Source organism: Anolis sagrei, chromosome 3, assembly GCF_037176765.1.
Source record: "Anolis sagrei isolate rAnoSag1 chromosome 3, rAnoSag1.mat, whole genome shotgun sequence".
Lineage (NCBI taxonomy): Eukaryota > Metazoa > Chordata > Lepidosauria > Squamata > Dactyloidae > Anolis > Anolis sagrei.
Window position 1 is genome coordinate 209,889,922 of NC_090023.1, and position 21,816 is coordinate 209,911,737.

Sequence of the window (21,816 nt, forward strand, 5' to 3'; positions counted from 1 at the left end):
TGGGGGTTGGTGCTCATCTCCATTTCTAAGCCGAAGAGCCGGCACTGTCCATAGACTCCTCCAAGATCGTGTGGCCACCATGATTGTATAGTGTGCAGTTACCTTCCCGCCGGAGCAATACCTATTGATCTACTCATATTTGCATGTTTTCGAACTGCTAGGTGGGCAGAAGCTGGGGCTTATGCTGCTCCCCGAATTCGAACCTGCGAATTCATCAGCTCAGCGGTTTAACGCCACCGGGGGTTCCAAGGGGAAGGGGGGGCAGAAAACAGGGAAAGAAGGAAGGAAGGGGAAGGATAAAAGAAAGAAGGGGGAACTTTTATGGTTCAGAAGCGGAAGCAAGGGAAGCACGCGCGCTCTTGTATACAAACACACACCACGTGACAGCGCGGATCTCTCTCTCTCTCTCTCTCTCATCCCGCCTCCCTTCGGCCACCTCTCGCGAGAACGCTCATTTCCGGCGACGGGGGGAGAGGGGCGGGGTTTACGTGCGTCGTCGCTAAGGCGCCCTTCAGGAAAGGGAAGCGCTCCTACGTAACGTAACGTAGCGTGCCGTGCGCAGGCAGGCAGGCCAGGCAGCTTTCCGGCGTCGAGAGGCCCTCCTCCGCGCCTGAGGCCAAGGTGAGCGAAAGCGGGGGGCGGCCTGGCCGGGTTTCCACCGGCCTGTTGTGCCGCCAAGGTCGTCCGGTCCGGGCCTGAAAATCCCCCTCCTTCCTCGCAGTTCCCTCCCTCCCTCGCTCTCGGCCTTCCTTTGTGAGAGGCGCCTCAGCTGCTTCTCCTTGGCCTGCAGGCCCTTGCGCGCCTCCTTTCTTGCATTCTTAATTTTTTCTTTCCCTCCTGAGATATATATATATATATCCCAATCCTGATTCTTCCTTTCCGTAGGATGTACTGCCTTTATCGGGCATCACCAGTGTTACAATCATACAGGAAGAGGGCGGGAAAAAAAGGAGGACGTGAGAGTTACAGGCCGACATTTTGTCAAACTGTGTTGTTGTTGTTGCCGCTAGACCATCTTAGCAGACAAAAACAATATCTTTTTGTGATTTCTAACATATCGTTATTATTATTATTCTCTTACATGGTTTTTATCACTCTTGAGTCAAAAGATTGCATGGCATAGCCTGAAACCATCTTACTTTCTTTCCACCCCAAATCATTGTTGTGAACGTTGTTTATTAATATTAACCAGCTACGGTCTCTTATTTCCCAAGGAACAGTTTATCCCTCTTCTACACTGCCATATAATCCAGATTATGAAAGATAGTTATACCCTTTATCTGATTTGAAGAGAGTTCTCTACTGCCATATTATCCAGTTCAAAACTGATAATGTGGGGCCCCTTCCACACAGCCATATAACCCAGAATATCAAAGCAGATAATCCACATTATCTGCTTTGAACTGGATTATATGAGTCTACACTGCCATACAATCCAGTTCAAAGCAGGTAATCTGGATATTACAATGTAGAAGGGGCCTTAGAATAGGTCTGAGGTTGTAAAGCAGGGGTCTCAAACTAAGGCCCGGGGGCCAGATGCAGCCCTCCAAGATCATTTACCTGGCCCTTGCTCAGGGTCAACCTAAGTCTGAAACGACTTGAAAGCACACAACAACAAGAACGGAAAAAATGATTTTAGTGATGAGACACTGATGACTTGTGTTGTATGTTTTTTATTGTTTTATTGCCTTTATATGGTTTATATTATATGTAATGTTTTTAGCTGTGTTTTATGTTATTTGGGGGCATTGACTGCCAACTGTAAACCACCTCGAGTCGCCTTCGGGCTGAGAGGGATGGTATATAAATATGTTAAACAAACAAACAGATAAATACATCTCAGCACCCAAAAGTATTATTTATTTATTTATTTACTTCGCTTATATACCGCAATTCTTAGCCCAGGGGCGACTCACTGCAGTGTACAACATAGAAAAACAAGTGCAAAATACAAGACATAATGTAAAATAATCCACAATTCTTCATTATCAAAAACATCCTCATCAAAAACATCAACATTACTACAAAAGCCATTCCGTGTCGTCTCATCGTCAAACCCACAATCCAGTATCATTTTCCGATGTTCCATTCCTATGGTCAAATTACCAGTCATTGCACTTCCCACACTCCACATTGAAATACTAATAATTTTATATTTGTTAAAATTGTTCTTCATTTTAATTATTGTATTGTTTTTAAGTGGCTTTTTTTGCACTACAAATAAGATATGTGCAGTGTGCATAGGAATTCATTTAAAAAATTTTCAAATTATAATCCAGCCCTCCCAACAGTTTGAAGGACTGTGACCTGGCCTCTGTTTAAAAAGTTTGAGGACCCCTGTTGTAAAGTGAGACATTGACACAGCTTTCAAGACTATCATTGGAATACCACTTTCATTGCTGTTTTTCAACGTACTGTCTCCAAATGTCAGCCCAGATCGATGCAACAATCAGGAGTGTTTATTATTTTTGATTGATATGCAAGTTGCTACCCTTCCTAAAAATGGAACAAAAACTATGGTAGTGCACAGACTGGTAACTTGAAGTTGGACTTCTATAATGCACTGTGCATTAGGCTACCTCAGTATCAACTTTGGAAACCCCAATTAGTTCAAAATATGGCAGTCAGATAGGTTACAGGGACATCTAGGTGTGATCTTATCACAGCTATATTAAAATCACTCCAGTTGATTTCTGGGCAAAGTACAAAGTGTTGTCCCACACAATAATAGTAATTGTAAAACAATTTTAGAATATTTATGTCATAGATTGTTTTATTTTATGTGTTTGTTATTTGTACTGTTTTTAAAGTGCTGTGAGCCATTTTGGGTCTCATTCAGTGAGAAAAGCAGAATACAAATAAAATATTATTATTATTACTACTACTACTGTATAGCATAACATCATATTGTGAAAAAATGTTTTTGAAGACCATGTGAGAAGTGCAACCTCTATGTAAGGATGTGATCTAAATATTATGCAGGAACAGTTAGATATCTCTTCCCTGTGTTAATAATGTTGAGGGATTGTGTGCATGGTTCTAGTGTGGTTAACAAGCTAATAGCCATATCGTATCCTGGTATGTCAAGAGCTTTTTACAGTGCATCTACATTGTATAATTAACACAACTTGATACTACTTTGATTACCATGGCTCAATACTATGGAATCCCAAGAATTGTAGTTGTACAAGGGCTTTCTCCTCTCCCAAAGAGTGCTGGTGCCTCAGTGAACTAAAACTAAAGTGGTGTCAAGCGGAATTAATTCTACAGCATAGATCATGTAAAATTAATTCCCTCAGTATCCATAGACTCAACTATCCATGGCTTGAACATTTTCCAGGGGAGGGGATAAAAAAGCAAACCTTTGTTTCTATTTATTTTATCTGTACTTTACTTTTCTCCCAAAATGAGACTTGTCAGGCCTGTCACTAGTAACTAATACAGTCCTGAAACTTTGGATTATGTCTGGATATTAAGTTTTTAAAGACAAATTATGGCTTGGGTGTATACCTCAATTTACTCATAGACATCCAACACTTTTTACTTCATCCTTGTGTTGAGAGAAGTGGAATTTATTGACCCAATCTCAGTGGGTCTACTGTGGTCAGGACTAATATTGGATTTAGTCTGATCAATCCATTAATTTCGGTGATTTTCTGATAGGAGCGAATGCCAAAAGAAATATTTGGCCAGAACCCAACAATGGATCTGGCTGTCCAATGCAAGGCTTAGAATGATACAGTGACTAAAATGCTTGCAGAGAACTAAGCATTGTGACAGGGGCATGTTTACTCAGAATTGACCCTTTTCTGAACACATAACTATAAATGAGTGTTTGTGTGTAAAACATTGATGTGTCAATTTATAAGCCAGTCTAGGACTAACAGGACACTGTACAATGTATGAAACAACAGAATAACATTATAGTGAAGTCCTTTGGCTTCAAATCAGAATAGGAGGCTTTAAAAATAGACAATGAAAGCTTTTAACAGTATCCCTTATAATGAATGGAGTTGTATCTGCAGGGCACCTGAAATTGGGGCTATAGCACACATATTATTTGATTGTAAATTGTATCAAAAGATGAGAATCTTGTACCTTGGACCATATATCAAACAATTTATTGGGAATCTCACATCAGAACAACATATTTATGTGTGGCCAGCACCCCAAAATAACATATAAGCAAAACAATGTATTTTAGAACCACATATTTGGGACTGAGGTGTCCAAACAAGACCTCAGATTAATCTGGTTTAACCTGAAATGAACTTGGATTTCCAAGTTTACTCCTGGTTCAAAAATTGGTGGAGATATATATAAAAATTTTGAAAGCCTCATTTCCTCAGAGGAAATATTTTGAATGTTCCCTCTACTCCTCAAATAACATTTCTCCTACAGCATATCTCAAAATAAATAGTTACTGTTTTCCTATTCAGGCATGAGCAAAATTCAGTTCTCCAGGTATTTTGGACTTCAACTTGCACTGTTAGGAATTGTGTTAGTTGAAGTCCAAAACACCTGGAGGATCAAAGTTTGCCCATGCCTGATCTAGAGCCCTAGGTTACCTATTCTTGCTCCAGCACTCTTTGGGAATTCTGATAAAAGATACAAAAAAATTTAAATAATTCTCTTCAAAGTTATTGAGATAGCAACATGTTGAGAGTGGCATAAGAAAGACCTCATAATAATATATCGTTTAATATTATTGTTTCAAGAATACTGTGTTCTTTGAGGCTCACTACTATGATTGTTAATCACATTTGCTTTATTTAATGGATGAATACTTAGACACTTGTGGCAGAATTCTTAGTAAATGACTAAGTCATTTAAGTTCTAAATGTTACTTTCATAAGACAGTTTCATTCAAACCGTCTTATGATATCTGATTCTGGAATTATCTTTCCTATTTTTAGATGTCGGAAGATCTTGCAAAACAGCTAGCTAGCTATAAAGCTCAGCTCCAGCAAGTGGAAGCTGCTTTGACGGGGAATGGAGATAATGAAGACCTACTAAAACTAAAGAAGGATTTACAGGTGAGAATTCAAAATATACAACTTTGCAATATTCATATTTTCTCACATAGTGAAGAAGGCTTTCTACCTTGTCAGGATTGACATCTTGGGGATACTAAAAAGTGGCAACTCAATTACCACTTTTAAAATGGTGCTATGCCATATCTAGCTTTTTCAGGTGTCAATATTAAAATGTAAATAATATATATAGTGGCACACTCCACATATTGTAACACTAATTAACATTGCAGCTTCACGAGAAGTCTCTTGATCAGTTTATCACATCTCCTTTCCCATTCCCAGCCAGTATCACATTCCAGAAACCCGCCTTTACCATTCATATAGTTGGCTTCTCACTTTGGTTTCAACCAGCATCTTTCTTCTTGCTCTTAACCCCCAGCAATCAATGTTAAAATAGAATTTGTCAACTCATCACCACAAGTCACAAGTTTTGTTACTATCCACACATGCTCCCTGCTCATTCATAATCATGAAGGTACATCTGATGAGGAAGGTTTAATTCTACAAAAGGTTACACTACCAAGTTAGGGTACATCTCCAGTGTACAATTACAGCAGTTTGACACCACTTTAACTGCTATGACCCAATGCTATAGGATCTTGGATTTGGTGAGGTACTAGCAGTCTTTGGCAGAGAAGGTTAATGACCTTGCAAATCTTCAATTCTCATGATTTTATAGCATTGATCCATTGCCGTTAAACTGGTATCAAATTGCATTCAATAATGTAGATGCGCCTTAACTTATCTCAGGTACCACAAAATCCCTTTGCATACTGATCCAAAATGACACAGCTAAATCTTTTAATTGTACCTAACCAGATTATACACAACAAGCTGAATTACAGATCCCCTAAACTAACAAAATGATGTTGAATAGTAAACAGAGTTTATACTGTGTATTTTCAATTTTTCCAAATATTTATGTAAAAAATAAAAGTTTTTTTTCCTCTTGTGGTTTCAGAAGCTCTGGAAATTATACATCTCTAGCAAATATAAATATAATTAAAACTGCAGAACTCAGCAATTAGGAAATGTCCCTGTTTCAATGTTAGTTCCTGCTGACTTCCTTGAAATTGTGTTACAGTACTATGGATGTCAGTTCAGGAGCTATATGAGAGATTTGCTAAGATGACAAGTACAAATGAGTTCATTTGTTGTTCAGTTTGCCACCCTTTATAATACCGTTGCAGTTGTGAAAAGACGTTAATGGGGTGGGTAGCAGTATGTGAAGATTTCTCTCCTTTTTTCTTCTCCCAGGAAGTGATAGAACTAACCAAAGATCTCCTTTCAACACAACCTTCAGAAACGCTTGCAAGTTCTGATAGTTCTGCTTCAGCTCCCCCAAGTCACACTTGGAAAGTTGGTGACAGATGTATGGCCACATGGAGTGAAGATGGACAGTAAGTGTAGAAAACAAACTTCTGTAACCGTTACATGAAATAATACAGTTCCATGGTAAGACATTTCGACTTAGTTTATACCCTACCTATGTGCATCCTGGTGAGGACTAACTTGGGAAGTGTGGTAGTTGAAGAAATTATGCAATGCATACGTTGTTGGACTGCAAATCCTAGCATTTCCCCCCAATTGACTGAAGGATAGGGCTGTTGGGAATTGCATTCCAATAACATATCACCCTTGGTTTGAGAGATTTTACATTTAAAATTTCAAAGAATATTTATTGGGTGTAAAATTTATTGAATTTTGTAAAGTTTCGCATACATATTGTGAAATATAATTTGGCCTCTCATGTCCTTTTAAATTTCCTATTCTATATAGATATCCAATAAGTAAAATTATGTACCGTAGGTCCATAATATCCATTGGATTTGTTTCCAGGACTCTGTGGATACCAAAATCTATGAATGCTCAAGTACTATTCAGTGATATAGTTAAGATAGTGTCCCCTTACAAAATGGCCAAATCAAGGTTTGCTTTTTGGATTTAAAAAATAAGGCAAATATTATCAAATCCATGAATATAGAGAGCCAACTGTATATGCATTTCAGCACTAATTTGGAAAAGGAAGAAAACAGGAAAGCCACTTGCTTATAAAAGCTTGAGGCCTTTTTGGGGTTATGCAGAATGATGGGGTACCATAAAACTAGAGAGGAAATAAGTATAGTGAAGGAAGCAAAGAACATCTTTGACATTGATATGGACTGGACTCATGACAGGCTTTTCAGACACAAGAGGAAATACCAGTCCGCTGTATGTACTTACTTTAGGAAGAGTAGGGACTACAGTTTGAATGATTTCTAACATAACAAATTTCTCAGAGTCATCGTAATGGGTACGCTGTGCTGGCAGAACAGAGAGCTAAGGTGTCAACTAGCACAATTTTTCTGCAAGACCTAGGGGTAGCTCATTTGAGCTGGTGTCATTGTCAGGGACTTCCCCTTAGGACTGTGGGATTTGTGCCACGCCTACCCCCCAGCTTGGATAATTTGGGAAATGAAATACATTTAGGCTGACCACTTGTGAACACATATACCTTTTTAAATTGATATATTATCTACATTGAATGATGTGGTTAAGATATTAGATAATAGCTGTAGTCTTTTAGTGTCACTGTTGCAGAACACGTTTACCAGTAATACATGTTCTTCTAAATGCTTCCTTAGTGTTTGCACTGCATTATTTCTTTTCAGAAATAGATTATATGGGAAGTGCGGATCAGGTGTCAAATTACAGATAGACAGTATCTGTCGCCTTAGAAGTAAATTTCCTTTGTGTTCCATGAAGCTTATTCCCATATACTTTTATATAAGGCTGTAGTCAGAATTGCATGTATAAGAAGAAAACAATACACAGAATGAAAATGCAGTAAATACATAAAAAATATAATTGGCTATATTCTTTTAAAAATTCTTTATCTTGCCAAAAATTTGAAAGGGAATGCAGTTTATGAGCTCTTTAACTTGTAAGATCACCAGCATTTTGTGTTATGTATATACTAGGCATTTGGCTATTGTTTTAGAAAGCAAGGGAGAATGCATGTCTAAGGCTGACATGAGATGCCAGTACAAAATTGAACAGAAATGTCCTAAAGCATGATATTAATTGCTGCAAGTTTTCTAGGGCTGAGTCTTAAACCTTTACTCACATGCTTACAGCCATGATATCTTTACAGGTGTTATGAAGCGGAAATTGAAGAGATAGATGAAGAGAATGGTACAGCTGCCATCACCTTTTCGGGATATGGTAATGCGGAAGTCACACCTCTGCTCAATCTGAAACCTGTGGAAGAGGGAAGGAAAGCAAAAGAAGACAATGGCAACAAGCCCATGTCCAAGTAAGTGGCTGAAATTAACTTTCAGCATTCAGTGGTATGGTATAAAGAAAATTCTGTGCTTAGGCTGCCATTGCTGATGAATTGTCTCCCCCAGGGATAATTTTACAGCAATTAAAAAATCTGTGTTCTTCTATTTTCTTGTGTCATGTTCTGCATAGTTCTTGCAGATCTGATAAAGAGTTGCAGGTTTGCTATTTTTCCATCTATCCAGTTAGAGTGGAGTTTAGAATATTAGCTTGGCTGTCCATTTTTGGAGGCCCAGGGTAGAGAATTCTACTTAACTTCATTTTAACCATTCCAGAATTTACTTGCTACTGTGAATGCGTAGCACCTAAATTATGGATTGGGATTCTGGTGAAAAATTATATCATTTTTGTGCTGTTAACTTTAATGCATGATCAGCATTAATGAGACCAATTAAAGACAGTACCTTTGTTTTATCTTCGTAACTGCACTCTGACTGTAGTGCACTTCTATTGGATAAACTCTTGAGTTACATTTTAGTGTTCTGTGTTTAGCAAAAAGATTAGCTACAATTCTTAAAAGACAGCCTTTGTTCTTTATAGTGCATGAAAGTAGGATTCCTGTGCTTTATTGAAACTTGCAGTGCACAGATTGCTTTACAGAAGGAATGGCAGCACTTTCTACAGCTGGAGAATGAAATGGGCCTGGACAGCTGAAACTCCATTGTACTGAGAGTTTATCTTTACATTCACCTAGCCCAAGGTGAGGCTCTCTTAATCAGTGCATTCTTGCTTTTGTCTACATGTTCTGAGAGCAATAATGAAGTTAAAGCAAAGGAGATACAACATAATGAGGTACATAAGTAACAATCAGTGCCATTTGTCTTTTAGGAAAGAAATGATTGCTCAACAACGAGAATATAAAAAGAAGAAAGCCTTGAAAAAGGCCCAGCGCATCAAAGAGCTGGAGCAGGAGCGAGAGGATCAAAAAGTCAAATGGCAACAATTCAACAACAGAGCTTACTCAAAAAACAAAAAGGGACAGGTATGTGTATGCTATGGCTTTGTATTGTGAAAGTATAGTCACTGTAAAGAAGGCACGAGCAAACTTTCTAACTTGGGGGCCACATGGCGGGCTGGAGCTGGATAGATTGGCCAGGATGGAGGGGTTCTCCCCAAGGCCTGTCCCTGCCCTTTCCTCCCTTTCCTATTCTCTTTCGGAGGTAGAAAGTAAAGGAAAGAGAGGAAACGTTGTTACTGGCCTGATGTGTGGGAGATAAATTGGGATACTAGTTGTAAAATTAAAAGTTCAGATTTATAAAGGTTGTGACATATTTATTACAACATAATGTTTAGATCAATGTTACACAATCTGCAGTATGAAGATAACTTATTATTGTTTAATGTAGGATAAAAATGAACAATTTTTTACTTTTTAAAATTACCCCCATCTGTACAATTAGTAATAGTGCTTTGTGATTTCATGATATCTAAAAATATCTACAAATGGCTTTTTAACATTCGTTTCACAGGTAAAGCGGAGCATCTTTGCATCTCCTGAGAGTGTAACAGGGAAAGTTGGAGTCGGGACCTGTGGAATTGCAGACAAGCCCATGACGCAGTACCAAGATACATCCAAGTACAATGTCAGACATTTGATGCCACAGTAATTGAGGGGAGAAATGACTAAACATCACCTCTGCAGGGCTTTACATTTACCTTTTTATTGTTATATTTTTCTAAAAGTAAACACGGTGCGTAGTGAAAATGGTCATTGCCATCAGTTGGCTTATGCTGGTACAAGCCTTAAGTTAAAACAATGGGAGTTAGTTCAGAAGGACCCCTTTGCTGTTCTCAAACTGAATATGCACAAGTCAGACTAATGGGGACATTCTCTTTGTGTTACCCAACAACTCTGATTTCTAGAGTGTCCTCACTCACATGAATTAAATTATTGTGTAATTAAAATAGTAATCCCAGCTTTCTTGGCCCTTCTCATGTACTTGTAATCATTACTTTACCGCATGGACAAATACTGAGCACTCTTCTTCTCTGTGTAGCTGGTTTTCCTCCCTATTTCATTCCTCATGACATTACTATGCTGCATTATGCTATATAGGATTCTAGCCAGAAGCCTCCCTTTTTATAATTGGGAGGGTCTTCCAGTTTGAACTAGTTTTTCTTGCCATTAATTCTATTACTTTCCTAAAGATAAAAGATTGGTGTGAAGTCATGCTCGATTTCAGAAGAGTCCTGGTGTTGGTTCCGCTGCAGGAGTTTGCCCCATTCCTCTCTTTTACTGTCAGACCAGAAAGCATTGAGAGAGAGCCTCATTGCTTTTATGTCGCAACTCAGAGATGCTGAAAAGGCAACAAAACGTAATAACTGTCTTTCCAAAGCCAGTGCAAAGTATGACCACAGGTTGGTAAAAGAGTAGAGAGATCTAGAACTCACATAAATTTTGGAGGGATTTGTAAGACACCAGTATCTCTTTCTTGCTGCTTCCCAAGGATAAGGCTAGGCCTGCCCTTTGAAAGTATGGAGAAGTGCTGAAGGAAATCTCATTCACTTGCACATTCTAAATTCCATACAAGGTCTTGACAACCCCCCCCCCTTTTTTTGTGAGATTTCAGAGAACAGAAAGTGAGTTTTTTTCAGTCTCAGGCTGGGAAATGTGCTTGCGTGTATCTCAGCAGAACTTTATATTATGCTCATAATGTAACCATGGGCTGAGTAAGAGTTGTTTGTTATTTTCCAAGATAGGCTAGCACTTTAGATGTTGGAAGAGTTAAATTTCACACAGAGAAGTAGTTATTTCCATGGAAGAATTGAGCTATTTGATACATTAATATAACTGATAAATACACAGAAATTTTACACATAACGTGCTGAACCAATTTTATTGTATATCCAGCTGGTTAACTGCATCAAGACGTTCCCCTCATAAGAATTGCAAACTTTGACTTCATTAGTATTGCTGGGCCACTTTGATTTTTATTTTGGAAACCATGTGTACAAAGTTCTGGCCGTTTTGTATCTTGTGGATGCAGTTGCTTCCCTTTGCCAGTATGTATCGCTTAGGGTGGTAGTGCCATCTCTCACTCTTGAAATGTGTTTGAAGCAAAAAGTTAATGTATAGCCCTGTATGCAATGTAGATAATTATTTTTGTAAAATATGGTGTTAAGTTAATGAACAAGACTGGATTTCATTCTTTCTTCTACTAGAGTAATTCTTGCTCATTAATCTGAACTCCGTTTCCCCATGTATATTATGTTAGACTGTAGTTGGCTTTTGTAATTTGGTTTTTGGAGTTAAAACAAGATCAGGTACCATCAGGATTCGTTGATGCACAGATTAGTGAACATGTCTGTCAGTTTACCCGAGTCTAAAATTTGTTTTTAGTAGGCTAGAATACATCCAGAGAGAAGGACTTCCTGTCAATGAAAAGAGGAGGTAATTTTTATTACTGTGTTGATTTCAGTTTTGTATGTTTGACTTTTATTAAAATAAAGTGTTCAAAACCTTTTGGCTATGTCCTCCCAAAATGAAAATGTAAATTTTTTTGAACTGGGCTCATCTGAAATGACATTGTCAAAAAATCATGGAAGCCATAAGAAACAGGAATTTGCTGAACTTGCAGACCAAAAGGTCGCAGGTTCAAATCTGGGGAGCAGCATGAGCTCCCGCTGTTTGCCCCAACTTCTACCGATCTAGCCATTCAAAAACATGCAAATGTTAGTAGATCTATAGGTACCATGGGAGTGTCTACGGACAACGCTGGCTCTTCGGCTTAGAGATGGAGGTGAGCACCAACTCCCAGAGTTGGACACGACTGGACTTAATGTCAGGGGAAATCCTTTACCTATGTATGGTCAGTTATTTTAAAAATTCTTCAGCCAAATTTGGCTTAAGGGCTATCAAACTCTTATCTGGAGGTTTTGCTGCACGTGTTCTGAAATTAGTTTGACTATATTTTGAGTTTCTGAGGGGAAAAAAACCATAAGGAAAATTTATAATTTAATTAACAGATAAAACCGAACTTCCTGTTGAATAACAGGCAGGACCAGAATTCAGTGGAGGAAGTGCCCAAATAAAAGTTACATCAAGTTTTATGTGTATTTTTAAAAGTATGTTGTGTATGAGACAATTAATATTGAAATTGAATCACATTTCAAAAGCATGTGATCACATTTCAGAATGTGATTGAATATTCCAAAGGAAAGTGGAAAAAGTACAGTAAAAAACCACAGTCTGTATGCCCTTCATTTTGCTTCAAAAGTAGTTCTTTAGATCCATTAAAGGTGCAGTTCTCACGAGAAAGAGTGTCTGCCAAGAAGAGCCCTCTTGTGCATTCCCTGCAGAAGCATGTGCTCCACTTTGAAAAATTGGATTGCAGCTCTTAAAAATGCAGAACACATAGAAATTCCAATACAGAAGGAATATACTACTGCACCCTTCGAAGATGGAGCCAGCAATACAACCTGTGTTCAGCACATAGTGGTATTTGTGGCAACTTCTTTGGCAGTTTAGATTTAAGATATGGGACAAGAGGAAGATAACAGTCTTACTAGAAGTAAAATTTCATAAAATTTATTTGTATATTTTAAACAAGTAAATATAGATGGCCACAAACAAAAGAAGAATGTTTACAGTGATGAAAAATGCAACATCTTTGTCAGCACCATCCCTGCATCATTACAGATAGAGCTCTGGTCAGCATTTCAACAGTTCGTTTTTGTTTTTTTTAAGACTGGTACTAGTCAATCTGAGCACCAGTCAGAGATTAGTTAGGACTTTTTGTTTTGTTATCTTTCACTTTTTCAAAGTAGCAGTTGGCTACAGCACCAATATAGTAACTGCACCACATTTCAGGAAAAAAAACACAGAAGTGATCTGAGAAATTATTAAAAATAAGCTTGTGCCAAGCTATGTACATATTTGAAAATATGTGCCAAAGGATAGTTTGACTTGGAATTGCATGCCTTGATTGGTACAGTCAACTACATAGAAACATAGCACTGTACATTCGGTTTCCCATTTAATATACAAATTGCAAAGGAAAATCCATAATTTAGTGAAGGCTGAAATATTACTGATAGATTTTTTTCTTTATAGCTGGGGAAAATGATAATGGCACATATCTAGTTTGTGCATCAGATATTGGCTAATGGAATAAAAGAAACAGAATGTACTTACTGTGTCTAAAAATCTGCAACAAATTTATTTTACACCAGAATATAATAGCTGCATTTTATGTTGGAGTATAACTAATAGCTGCAAAATTAAGTAATATGAAAGTTAACTTGCAATTTCAGTAATTCCTTTCTGTTAAAATAGCAAAGTAAAAGAAGCTTCAGAAGACAAGGAATGGGATCAACAAGCTAAGTTGCCATGCCAGAATTTTTGCATTCTTTTTGTGCAGGATGCATGTGTATATACTAAAGTTTAGAAAGACTGTAAACTTTTAAAATCCAAGAGCTACATAATGTGACACTTGGGCTGGTGAAATAATTGCAATAGAAAAATGAAGCTGCTTTTTCTGAGCTTGAAACAAGTCAATCCATGTAGCATGTCACATGCTGAATTGGGGCAATAGCTTATCTCAACATAAGCAACATCAGAAAAGTCTCCAGAGAAGCACTCAATCTGGACTATTTGGGTTAAAATTTGATTACTTTTTTAAAAATAATGGCTAAGGCATTTTATACATTCCAGGTGTTTCATTGCTGTACTTGGCAAGTACTTCATTCAGATACTCTTGTAGCCAAGGAAAAAATCCTGCTAACCTGTGATAAACATATCCATTCTGTGTCGAAACTGCCCCTTCTCACTGGCAATTTCAGCTTCTCTGATGGAGCCCCTGGTGGCACAATGGGTTACCAGTGGTTCTCAATCTCGGGTCCCCAGATGTTTTTTGCCCACAACTCCCAGAAATCCCAGTCAGTTTACCAGCTGTTAGGATTTCTGGGAGTTGAGAGCCAAAAACATCTGGGGACCCCAGGTTGAGAACCACTGGGTTAAACCCTTGTGTCGGCAGGACCACTGACCAATAGGCCAGCGGTTCGAATCTGAGGAGAACAGGTTAAGCTCCCCGTCAGCTCCAGCTCCCTATTCAGGGACATGAAAGAAACCTCCCACAAGGATGGTAAAACATAAAACATCCAAGCATCCCCTGGACAACGTCTGGACGGCCAATTCTCTCACACCAGAAGTGACTTGCAGTTTCTCAAGTCACTCCTGACACAAAAAAGCTTCTCTAATACAGAAGAAATATTTTGCTTCCACAGCAATTCACCTGAAGCCAGTGTATGAAAGGCTGTAGAAAAGCAGACCTTTAGCTTCCCGAAATACATAATTTTGCTGTGTGTTGAAACAATTACAAAGTGATGTCTTGGTTCTAAAACTGTGGCTTGCAGTGTGCTCTAGAAACAGTACTTCCTGTTTGATTTATTGCGGTTCAGCCATTCTGTGCTGGCCATATCTTGTAGATTTTAATTTTGTTTCTTATATGAAGTCATTTTTGCAGCAGCCTTTATAACTGAATTTAGTCGAAAAAGCCCCTTGAGGGAGAAGGACCTTCCATCACGCTAAATAAAGATAGGCATCCTTTGGGCGCACTGCAGTCATTGGGCTTCATCCTGATTATTCACTGTTAAGTATTTACCTTCCCTGCAAATATGTCACATGTAGAGAATATGGGAGAGATAGTAAAGGATGATGCATGAATGCAGTAGGTTTGATGGTAGTATCCAGTACAAAATCCTGCACATGTTCCTTCTAGCTTCTTACTATCTTTGCAAGAAATCTTTGTTTGCTTAAAAGTTGGGTTGACGGTTTGACTAGGGAAGGATCTCTTTGCCCTTTTCTCTGTCCAGCAATCATATGACTAGGCCCTGAAATCTCTGTCCCGGTTTGCTTTCTTTCAGAGAAGCAGGATCTACCATATTCAATGGAAGCTTTTAATGCTGTGAAACATAAATTGTATTATGTATAAAGAAGTGCTGTGAGGAGAGATGGTAACTATGTGAATGCTAGATGTATCAGAAATACATAGTAGTGGATTGTGAGTGTAACAAAGTTACCATGAGTGGCTAACTTAATGCTTAGGTGTGGCGTGAGTGCTGTAACTTCAGTTACTTCGGTCTGTTACCCTGTTTATTAATAAGCATACACACATTCCCCCTTTTTTAAAAGAACCTTTAGATTTCTTAATTTTTTAAATAATAATAATAATACCCTGCCGTTGGACCAACTGTACTAGTACTGCATAGCCTTCATTATGAGACAATGAGATTTTTATGAGCATTTTCACTGCAGAGAAGAAAAGTAGACCATTCCAAAGAAACATTGATAATTTTTTTCCATTGTTTCTTCTCTATTAATTGTTCAACCATTACATACATTAAAGGAACCTGTGCACACTGTCCTATCAGGTGTACATCTTCAACCCAGAGCAGTATGATGATGGACAGGTTTCTAGTCAAGTGAAAAAATGAGAAAAGTGACACCAACTATTGCTACTTCTTTCTAACAGAGTTTCCTAAGGTTTGGTTTGAGAAGGGACCATGGTTCCTGATGTCCCTGCTCCTTGAAGCTGCCTTAATGATTGTTTCATTGCTTCCCTTAACATTAGTAATCAGTCCCAGTATTCAGTTGTTGTGCAGTATGAAAAAAGTACATGTATATTAAAATCACAGACTTTTCTAACTCCTCAGTGCATGAAGATCGAAATGAAAATGATGACTCAAGGATGATTGTGTTTCTGAGGATCTTGAGTTACAGTTCATTGCATGTTATGGTCTGTATTAACCCAATGCCATTAGCATAAGTCATACTATTGGGGAATCAGAAGTGCTCTGTCACGGGGTACGAGATTAAGGTAAAATGCAATCCAGTGGCTTCACTCATGACAGAGAGGAAAATGTGCCCCTGAGTATACAATGACGGAATATACAGTTTCTTCTTTCAGATTTAGAAGGGAAACTGGGAGAAGCATTTACAGCTCCAAAACTGAGTTCATGATTTACATGCAAAATATTCTGGTCCAGTTCATCTCATTTCCAATCAAGTATCTATGGTATTATGGATTCATTATAGGTTTACAACTCTCAGCCTTTAGAGCATGCATCTCCCATGAATGAAGATCTGGCGGTACATCTGAGTTTGTTGAAATCAAGGTGCATATACAGTTTTGAAGCTTGCACCAATGGGGAATTTTACACCAAGGCAAATCCTACAATGCAATTTCCTCTCTCTGGTCTGCTTGGTGGCATCCTGTTCCAGCCTTTCTCCCCATTCCTACTGCTTGCAGTGAAGAGTATTTGCATTTTAGAAGCAAAAGGCATTTAACCTGGCATGACATTTGCCACAAGGCCACAAAGCTATGTCCACTGATCTGCGAGAAAGCCCTACTGAACATAGTAGGACTTATGCCAAAGAAAAGATGCATGATTGCTGTAGAAACAACCATTCATGTTTTTGGACAGGGATGAAATGGAATAAAATTATCCCAAGTGTGAGAAGCATACAAAATCACAAGCTGTTTTCATAATTATCAACACTTGGAAGAACAGAATATGAGGGACATGATTTCATCAAGCAAAACACCTCTTATGTGCTATAAAGAAGCTTGATCTACTTTCAGGCACTAAACTAGCATTAATTTGCTACAGAAAACACTACTCAATGTACATTGCACTGATACATTTCTTCCCAGAATGGGTAGCATGCCACCCATAGAGTTTGGTCCTGATTGCTTACCGATTGATAGCTTATTGAAAAATGCAGCAGTTCATATGTTAACAATCCTATTATGTTCATCATAAATAAAAGGTATGAAGGGTGTTGAATTTGGTTTAGATCTCAGAAGGTGTTTTGGACTATATTTCCCAGATGCCCCTAGCTAGCCTGTCCTAGCTAGCCTGCCTTCTGAAAAAATAACTTTCCAAGTTCTCACACTTCTTATTCCACCCTCCCATAAACTTAAAACACATACTTTTAATACAGAGTGAAGAACTGAACCAGAACATGATCCAATATAGCACAGAATTGTTGATCCTGAGAAAGCTTTTTACCTTGCTCATCTACAACTGCTTTTATTTACAGAACATGTGCTTTTGCGATATGAGCCTGTGGGGTCCTCTCCTGACTCACAAGCCAGTTCGAATCACATTCACATTGGCTGATTTTGTGAAACGTGAAATTAACTATGGATGCTAATGTGAGTCAATGCTACTTATTTTGTTTGTTTGAGTTTTCATCAGAGAGTCTGCCCCATAGAATTGTGCTAAGGCACAATTGCTTCACGCATGCAGATTTATGGGCCAAGCAGACCTCAATACCATAAAAAATAGTTCCTATTGGTTCAGTTGAAAGTTTTATCTCCCATTCACTACAACTAATGAGCTCTTAGTCCCACCGCTAGAGGGAGAGATTACCGCATGCAGCAAACCAGAGTGTTACACAGTCACAGGGGGAGATTGATGTATAATAACAACTGGATCCAGGCTTTAATGAACAGTAAAATTAAAACCCCAACTAGGAACATACGATATAGCCCTGGAGATATTATGGTTCTATTTCACGAAACAGGTTCTAAACTTGTGTCTTGTTATTATATAACACAATAATAGCTTTGGGCTGAATGGATAACATATGTGGGTTTCAAGCATACACAGCGTATCAGTATTGAGACAAGATCTATGTGAGAAGTCCTTTGGGGTCATCTAATCACATGGCAAATAATTAGTTTAAAAATAATAATTCCAGGCACAAATAACATAGGTATTCTAAAGTCTCATGAGTGACCAAAATGGCAGAACACAGTGCATTTCAAATACAGAAATGTTTAATGGTGTTAAAGTGCTACTATAAGCAGAACCATATGCCAACATTTAAACACAATTCCACTGCACAGCTAAATGAGGTTACCTTGTTTTTTTTTAATTATTTTGTCTTTTTAAATTTTTGTTGCCCAGCCCTATCTAAAAACAATAAAATTAAAAATCTACAGGACTGAAATTAACAACCCAGTAATTATAATCAGCAATAAGTTATGAATTTTATAAAGCATTTTTCTTTTTTTTTCTTTTTTGTCCCTTAATAATGGGGGGAAGGGTAGACAAATTACTTAAAAGTTTCAAACAAGTGTCATAAATGAGGTCTCTAAAAATATGAAACAGTAAAGTTTAAATGTGGTAAAGGAACATTAATAAGAATCCTTGTGGTTAAAAAGCTTAAAGGAAAAGCAAAGACCTCAAAGTGCAGGTTAGAAAGCTCATCTTGAAGGGGAAAAAAATATGATAAAAACATTGGATACAATCTTTTTCTTGTTAACAGCAAGACAAGAGCAAGCGTTCCTCTCAGATGGGAGTGAAGATACCCCACTGGGGACCAAGTGCTGGCCGGCTGTTACAATGAGACGCGTGCTATGTGTTAACTATGGATCCAAGACTATGGGAAGGATCCAAATGGGAAAGGAAGTCCAGAAAGGAAACCAAAAGGAAGAGCCATCGAGCCTGAGGAGAGTCCCCGTTTCTTTTGTGCCTGGCAGCAGAAAAGCAGGTTCCTTTCCATTGGTTGGTGTCAATTATAAAAGACATTTGCAGAATCATGCCTCGGAGTTCTAAAAAGACATTGTCGCATGTAGGTTCTCTCACCCAAACAACTTTTACAAACATTTATCAAAATAATTTGCAAAAGAAAAAAACTTTTGCAAGAAGAAAAGAAAGATCAAAGATCATTGTGGCTCAGAATGGAGGCTGTGCCTTTCCTGCGCATCCCCATCATCATCATCTTCATCATCATCTCCATCTTTCACCGGCTTCTGTCTGTCTGCCTCTGCATCAGGAGCATCATTCTAGTAAGGAGTTAGCTGCTGTAGCCATTGAATCCAGAGAGCTGGTCGTGCTGGTATTTTACAGCTCAATACTCTAGTGCTAAAATCATGCGGCCCAAGCTCTTGCCTTGAAACAATGTCCAGCAGAAAGTTGTACTGAATGAGAATTGCTTCCAGATCTGCAGCACCTCTTTTCACAGGGCATGAGCAGAGCTTTTCACTTTTACTGTTATTTCTTAGGTACGTACAGATCAAAGTTGGTTGGAGAAACCCAAAGGGTAGAAGGCGCTGATTGGACTAGCTTCTGCTGGTGAGAGTACACAAAAACTGTCCAACTTCATAGTTTTCTTAAAGAAAAGAAAATGCTTAAATTGCAAGACAGCATTTTAAAGAGCCTGGAGCTCTGTAGTTCAGGATATTGTGCAAACTCATCGGGAGAGGCTGATCCAATAAACTATGATCACCTTGGCTACTTTTGTCCCAAAATGTGGAACAGACACACAGCTATCCCATGTGTGCTCTATTATAGATAACTGGACAAACTTCTTTCTTACTAGCACCATTTCCATGGGAGAATGGAAAAACGGGCCACTGTGGGGATAATTTCTCAGGAGCTGTGACAAATCAAGAAAGAAGTTTTGACAATTTAAGAATCCAATAGCCAAGATCCCATGTCCAATGAAATAATCTCTGAGCAAAGCTATCCATTATACATGGGCTAATCTCAGTCCAGCAGTACACAACTGGAGTGCTGTCTCTGACTTCAGAATAGCTATGAGCTCAGCACTAAGTCAGGATTTCAGGACTGTGACAGTGTAGATATTAGTTGGCTATCCAATTAGGTTCCCACCCTCTTGTGGACCCATGGTGCTATTCTAGAGTTGCATCTTTCCAAGCTTAGCTGTTGAAGTGTGGTTTGGAGAAGAAAAATACTGTGTCTTAAGAGCTCTGCCAGGTGAACGTCAATTGCCCCAAAGAAACCAGCTGTACTGCCCCTAGCACCATGCTCTAGGAAGTGAAGGAGAGCTTGACGCTAGCGCTGGAGTAACCCTCATCACTCCCAATGCTCTGCAAGCTGCTGTGGTCATCAATGTCACTTGTACTGGTTGTGCTGATATCATCCACATCTCCATGGGAGAACTCTGTGCTTTCCACATCCACTTCGATTTCTTCTGCAAAAAAAGACAAGTGGGCAGCGTTAGTCTAATGTTGTTGGTGCCAAATCAGGAGGCTTTAATGGCAGAATATGTCAAGATCTCATGATGGGACAGAAGACTTCAGGTCAATATCTACTGTGGGGAAAATTACTGGATGGGTTGTCCCCACTAACCCACACTAGGGGCCCCATGCATACACCGGTGGCATAGATGGAGGTGGGAGACAATAAAGATCTCAGCCATGCTAGTTACTTACATAATGGGACAAGATCCTCCATATCAAAGAGGGAGGGAACATTTCCTAACAAGATCTTATAATGCAACAGAAGCCAGGAAAGTTATTATTAACATAAGTTATTATTGTAGATTCTAGAGCAGAAGTGAAAATTGTGTAGCCCTCCAAGAAACTGTTGGGACTACAGTATAGTCAACTTGCAGATGTTGTAAGTCGGGCAGCATGGTTCCTACCTCTGCTCTTGGCAAGAGAAAGGCAGACATTATTTAGACTGTTTGGAGCATATTTAGTCACATCAATTGGAAGGCTCTTGACTGGATTACTACTTTCAGTGGGGCACACAAGGCTGAATATCCATATAGAGTAGCCTTGCCTTGAATTAAATTGATTGTGGTCAGAACAATATTCCAAATTTGGACTAGTGCCATTGGAGAAAATAGAGGTTGTCTTTTCCCAATCCACATGGAAAACCTTTGCTGCAAACTGTACTTTACAAACACTACGTACACTGTAAAACATTCAGTGCTTTAAATAATCAGCAGAAGAATCATAGAATCACTAAGTTGGAAGAGACCTCGTGGGCCATCCAGTCCAACCACCTGCCAAGAAGCAGGAAAACCGCATTCAAAGCACCCCAAACAGATGGCCATCCAAGTCAATTAAAATATTCTTGCTTAATTCACTAAACCTATTGCAACCATTTGGGTTTCAGATATAACATTTGCCAAGGCAAAGCTGGTTGAGGACAGAAATCATGAAACACTAGGATCAACTGTAGGACATTATAATGAAGTTGGCTGGTGGACCACTTAAATCAGAGACTGACTCAAGCAGTTAAAAAAAAAACCACACATACTGTAGAAGAAAGGACTAGCCCTAGTATCAATGCAAAATTAGAATGTTTAGCCAGGTATATAAAAAAAATCTAGATCTTGAACACCATGCCATCTAAGTATTCATGAAGGTTGCTAAAGCAAGCAAAAATTGGAGCAAAACTAACGAGTTGTATCAGGTTTGAGAATACAGCCTAGAATAATGAATTAATCAAGGTATTTCAGGTTGAACAAGATCAACTTCTGAGTTACGAACATTTCATCTCAAAACATCAGGAATTTATCTTCTGCTCATTCATCTCTCCACCCTCAGCAATTACTACTTTTTGTACCTGCCGTACATAATTATTTGGGTTGTGGTGCTTTACAATCCTGTTTATCATTCCAAAAGATCCCATATTTACATGGATTTTATTCAAAAAGAAGGGTCAGGTTTAATTGTGTTAACTGGCCAAGCAG

General features: G+C 38.6%; 2 protein-coding genes across 4 annotated transcripts in view; one reads left to right on the forward strand and one right to left on the reverse strand.

Annotated features, from left to right (window-relative positions):
* The first annotated feature begins 512 nt into the window (after positions 1-512).
* SMNDC1 (survival motor neuron domain containing 1) lies at positions 513-11,820 on the forward strand. The gene is made up of 6 exons (XM_060768387.2): positions 513-621; positions 4,917-5,036; positions 6,294-6,436; positions 8,170-8,331; positions 9,186-9,339; positions 9,827-11,820. Exons 2-6 carry the CDS (start codon positions 4,917-4,919, stop codon positions 9,962-9,964), a joined length of 717 nt encoding a protein of 238 aa, XP_060624370.1. The 5' UTR covers positions 513-621; the 3' UTR covers positions 9,965-11,820.
* A 1,049-nt stretch (positions 11,821-12,869) lies between these two features.
* Positions 12,870-21,816, reverse strand: part of MXI1 (MAX interactor 1, dimerization protein) — a 117,481-nt gene continuing 108,534 nt past the window's right edge. For 2 of the 3 annotated variants that reach the window (XM_060768384.2, XM_060768386.2), the window contains exon 6: positions 12,870-20,304. In XM_060768384.2, the coding sequence (XP_060624367.2) occupies positions 20,141-20,304 (164 nt within the window). In that variant the 3' untranslated portion in view covers positions 12,870-20,140. The remainder of the gene's footprint in view (positions 20,305-21,816) is intronic. The other variant, XM_060768385.2, reaches the window with a different exon arrangement.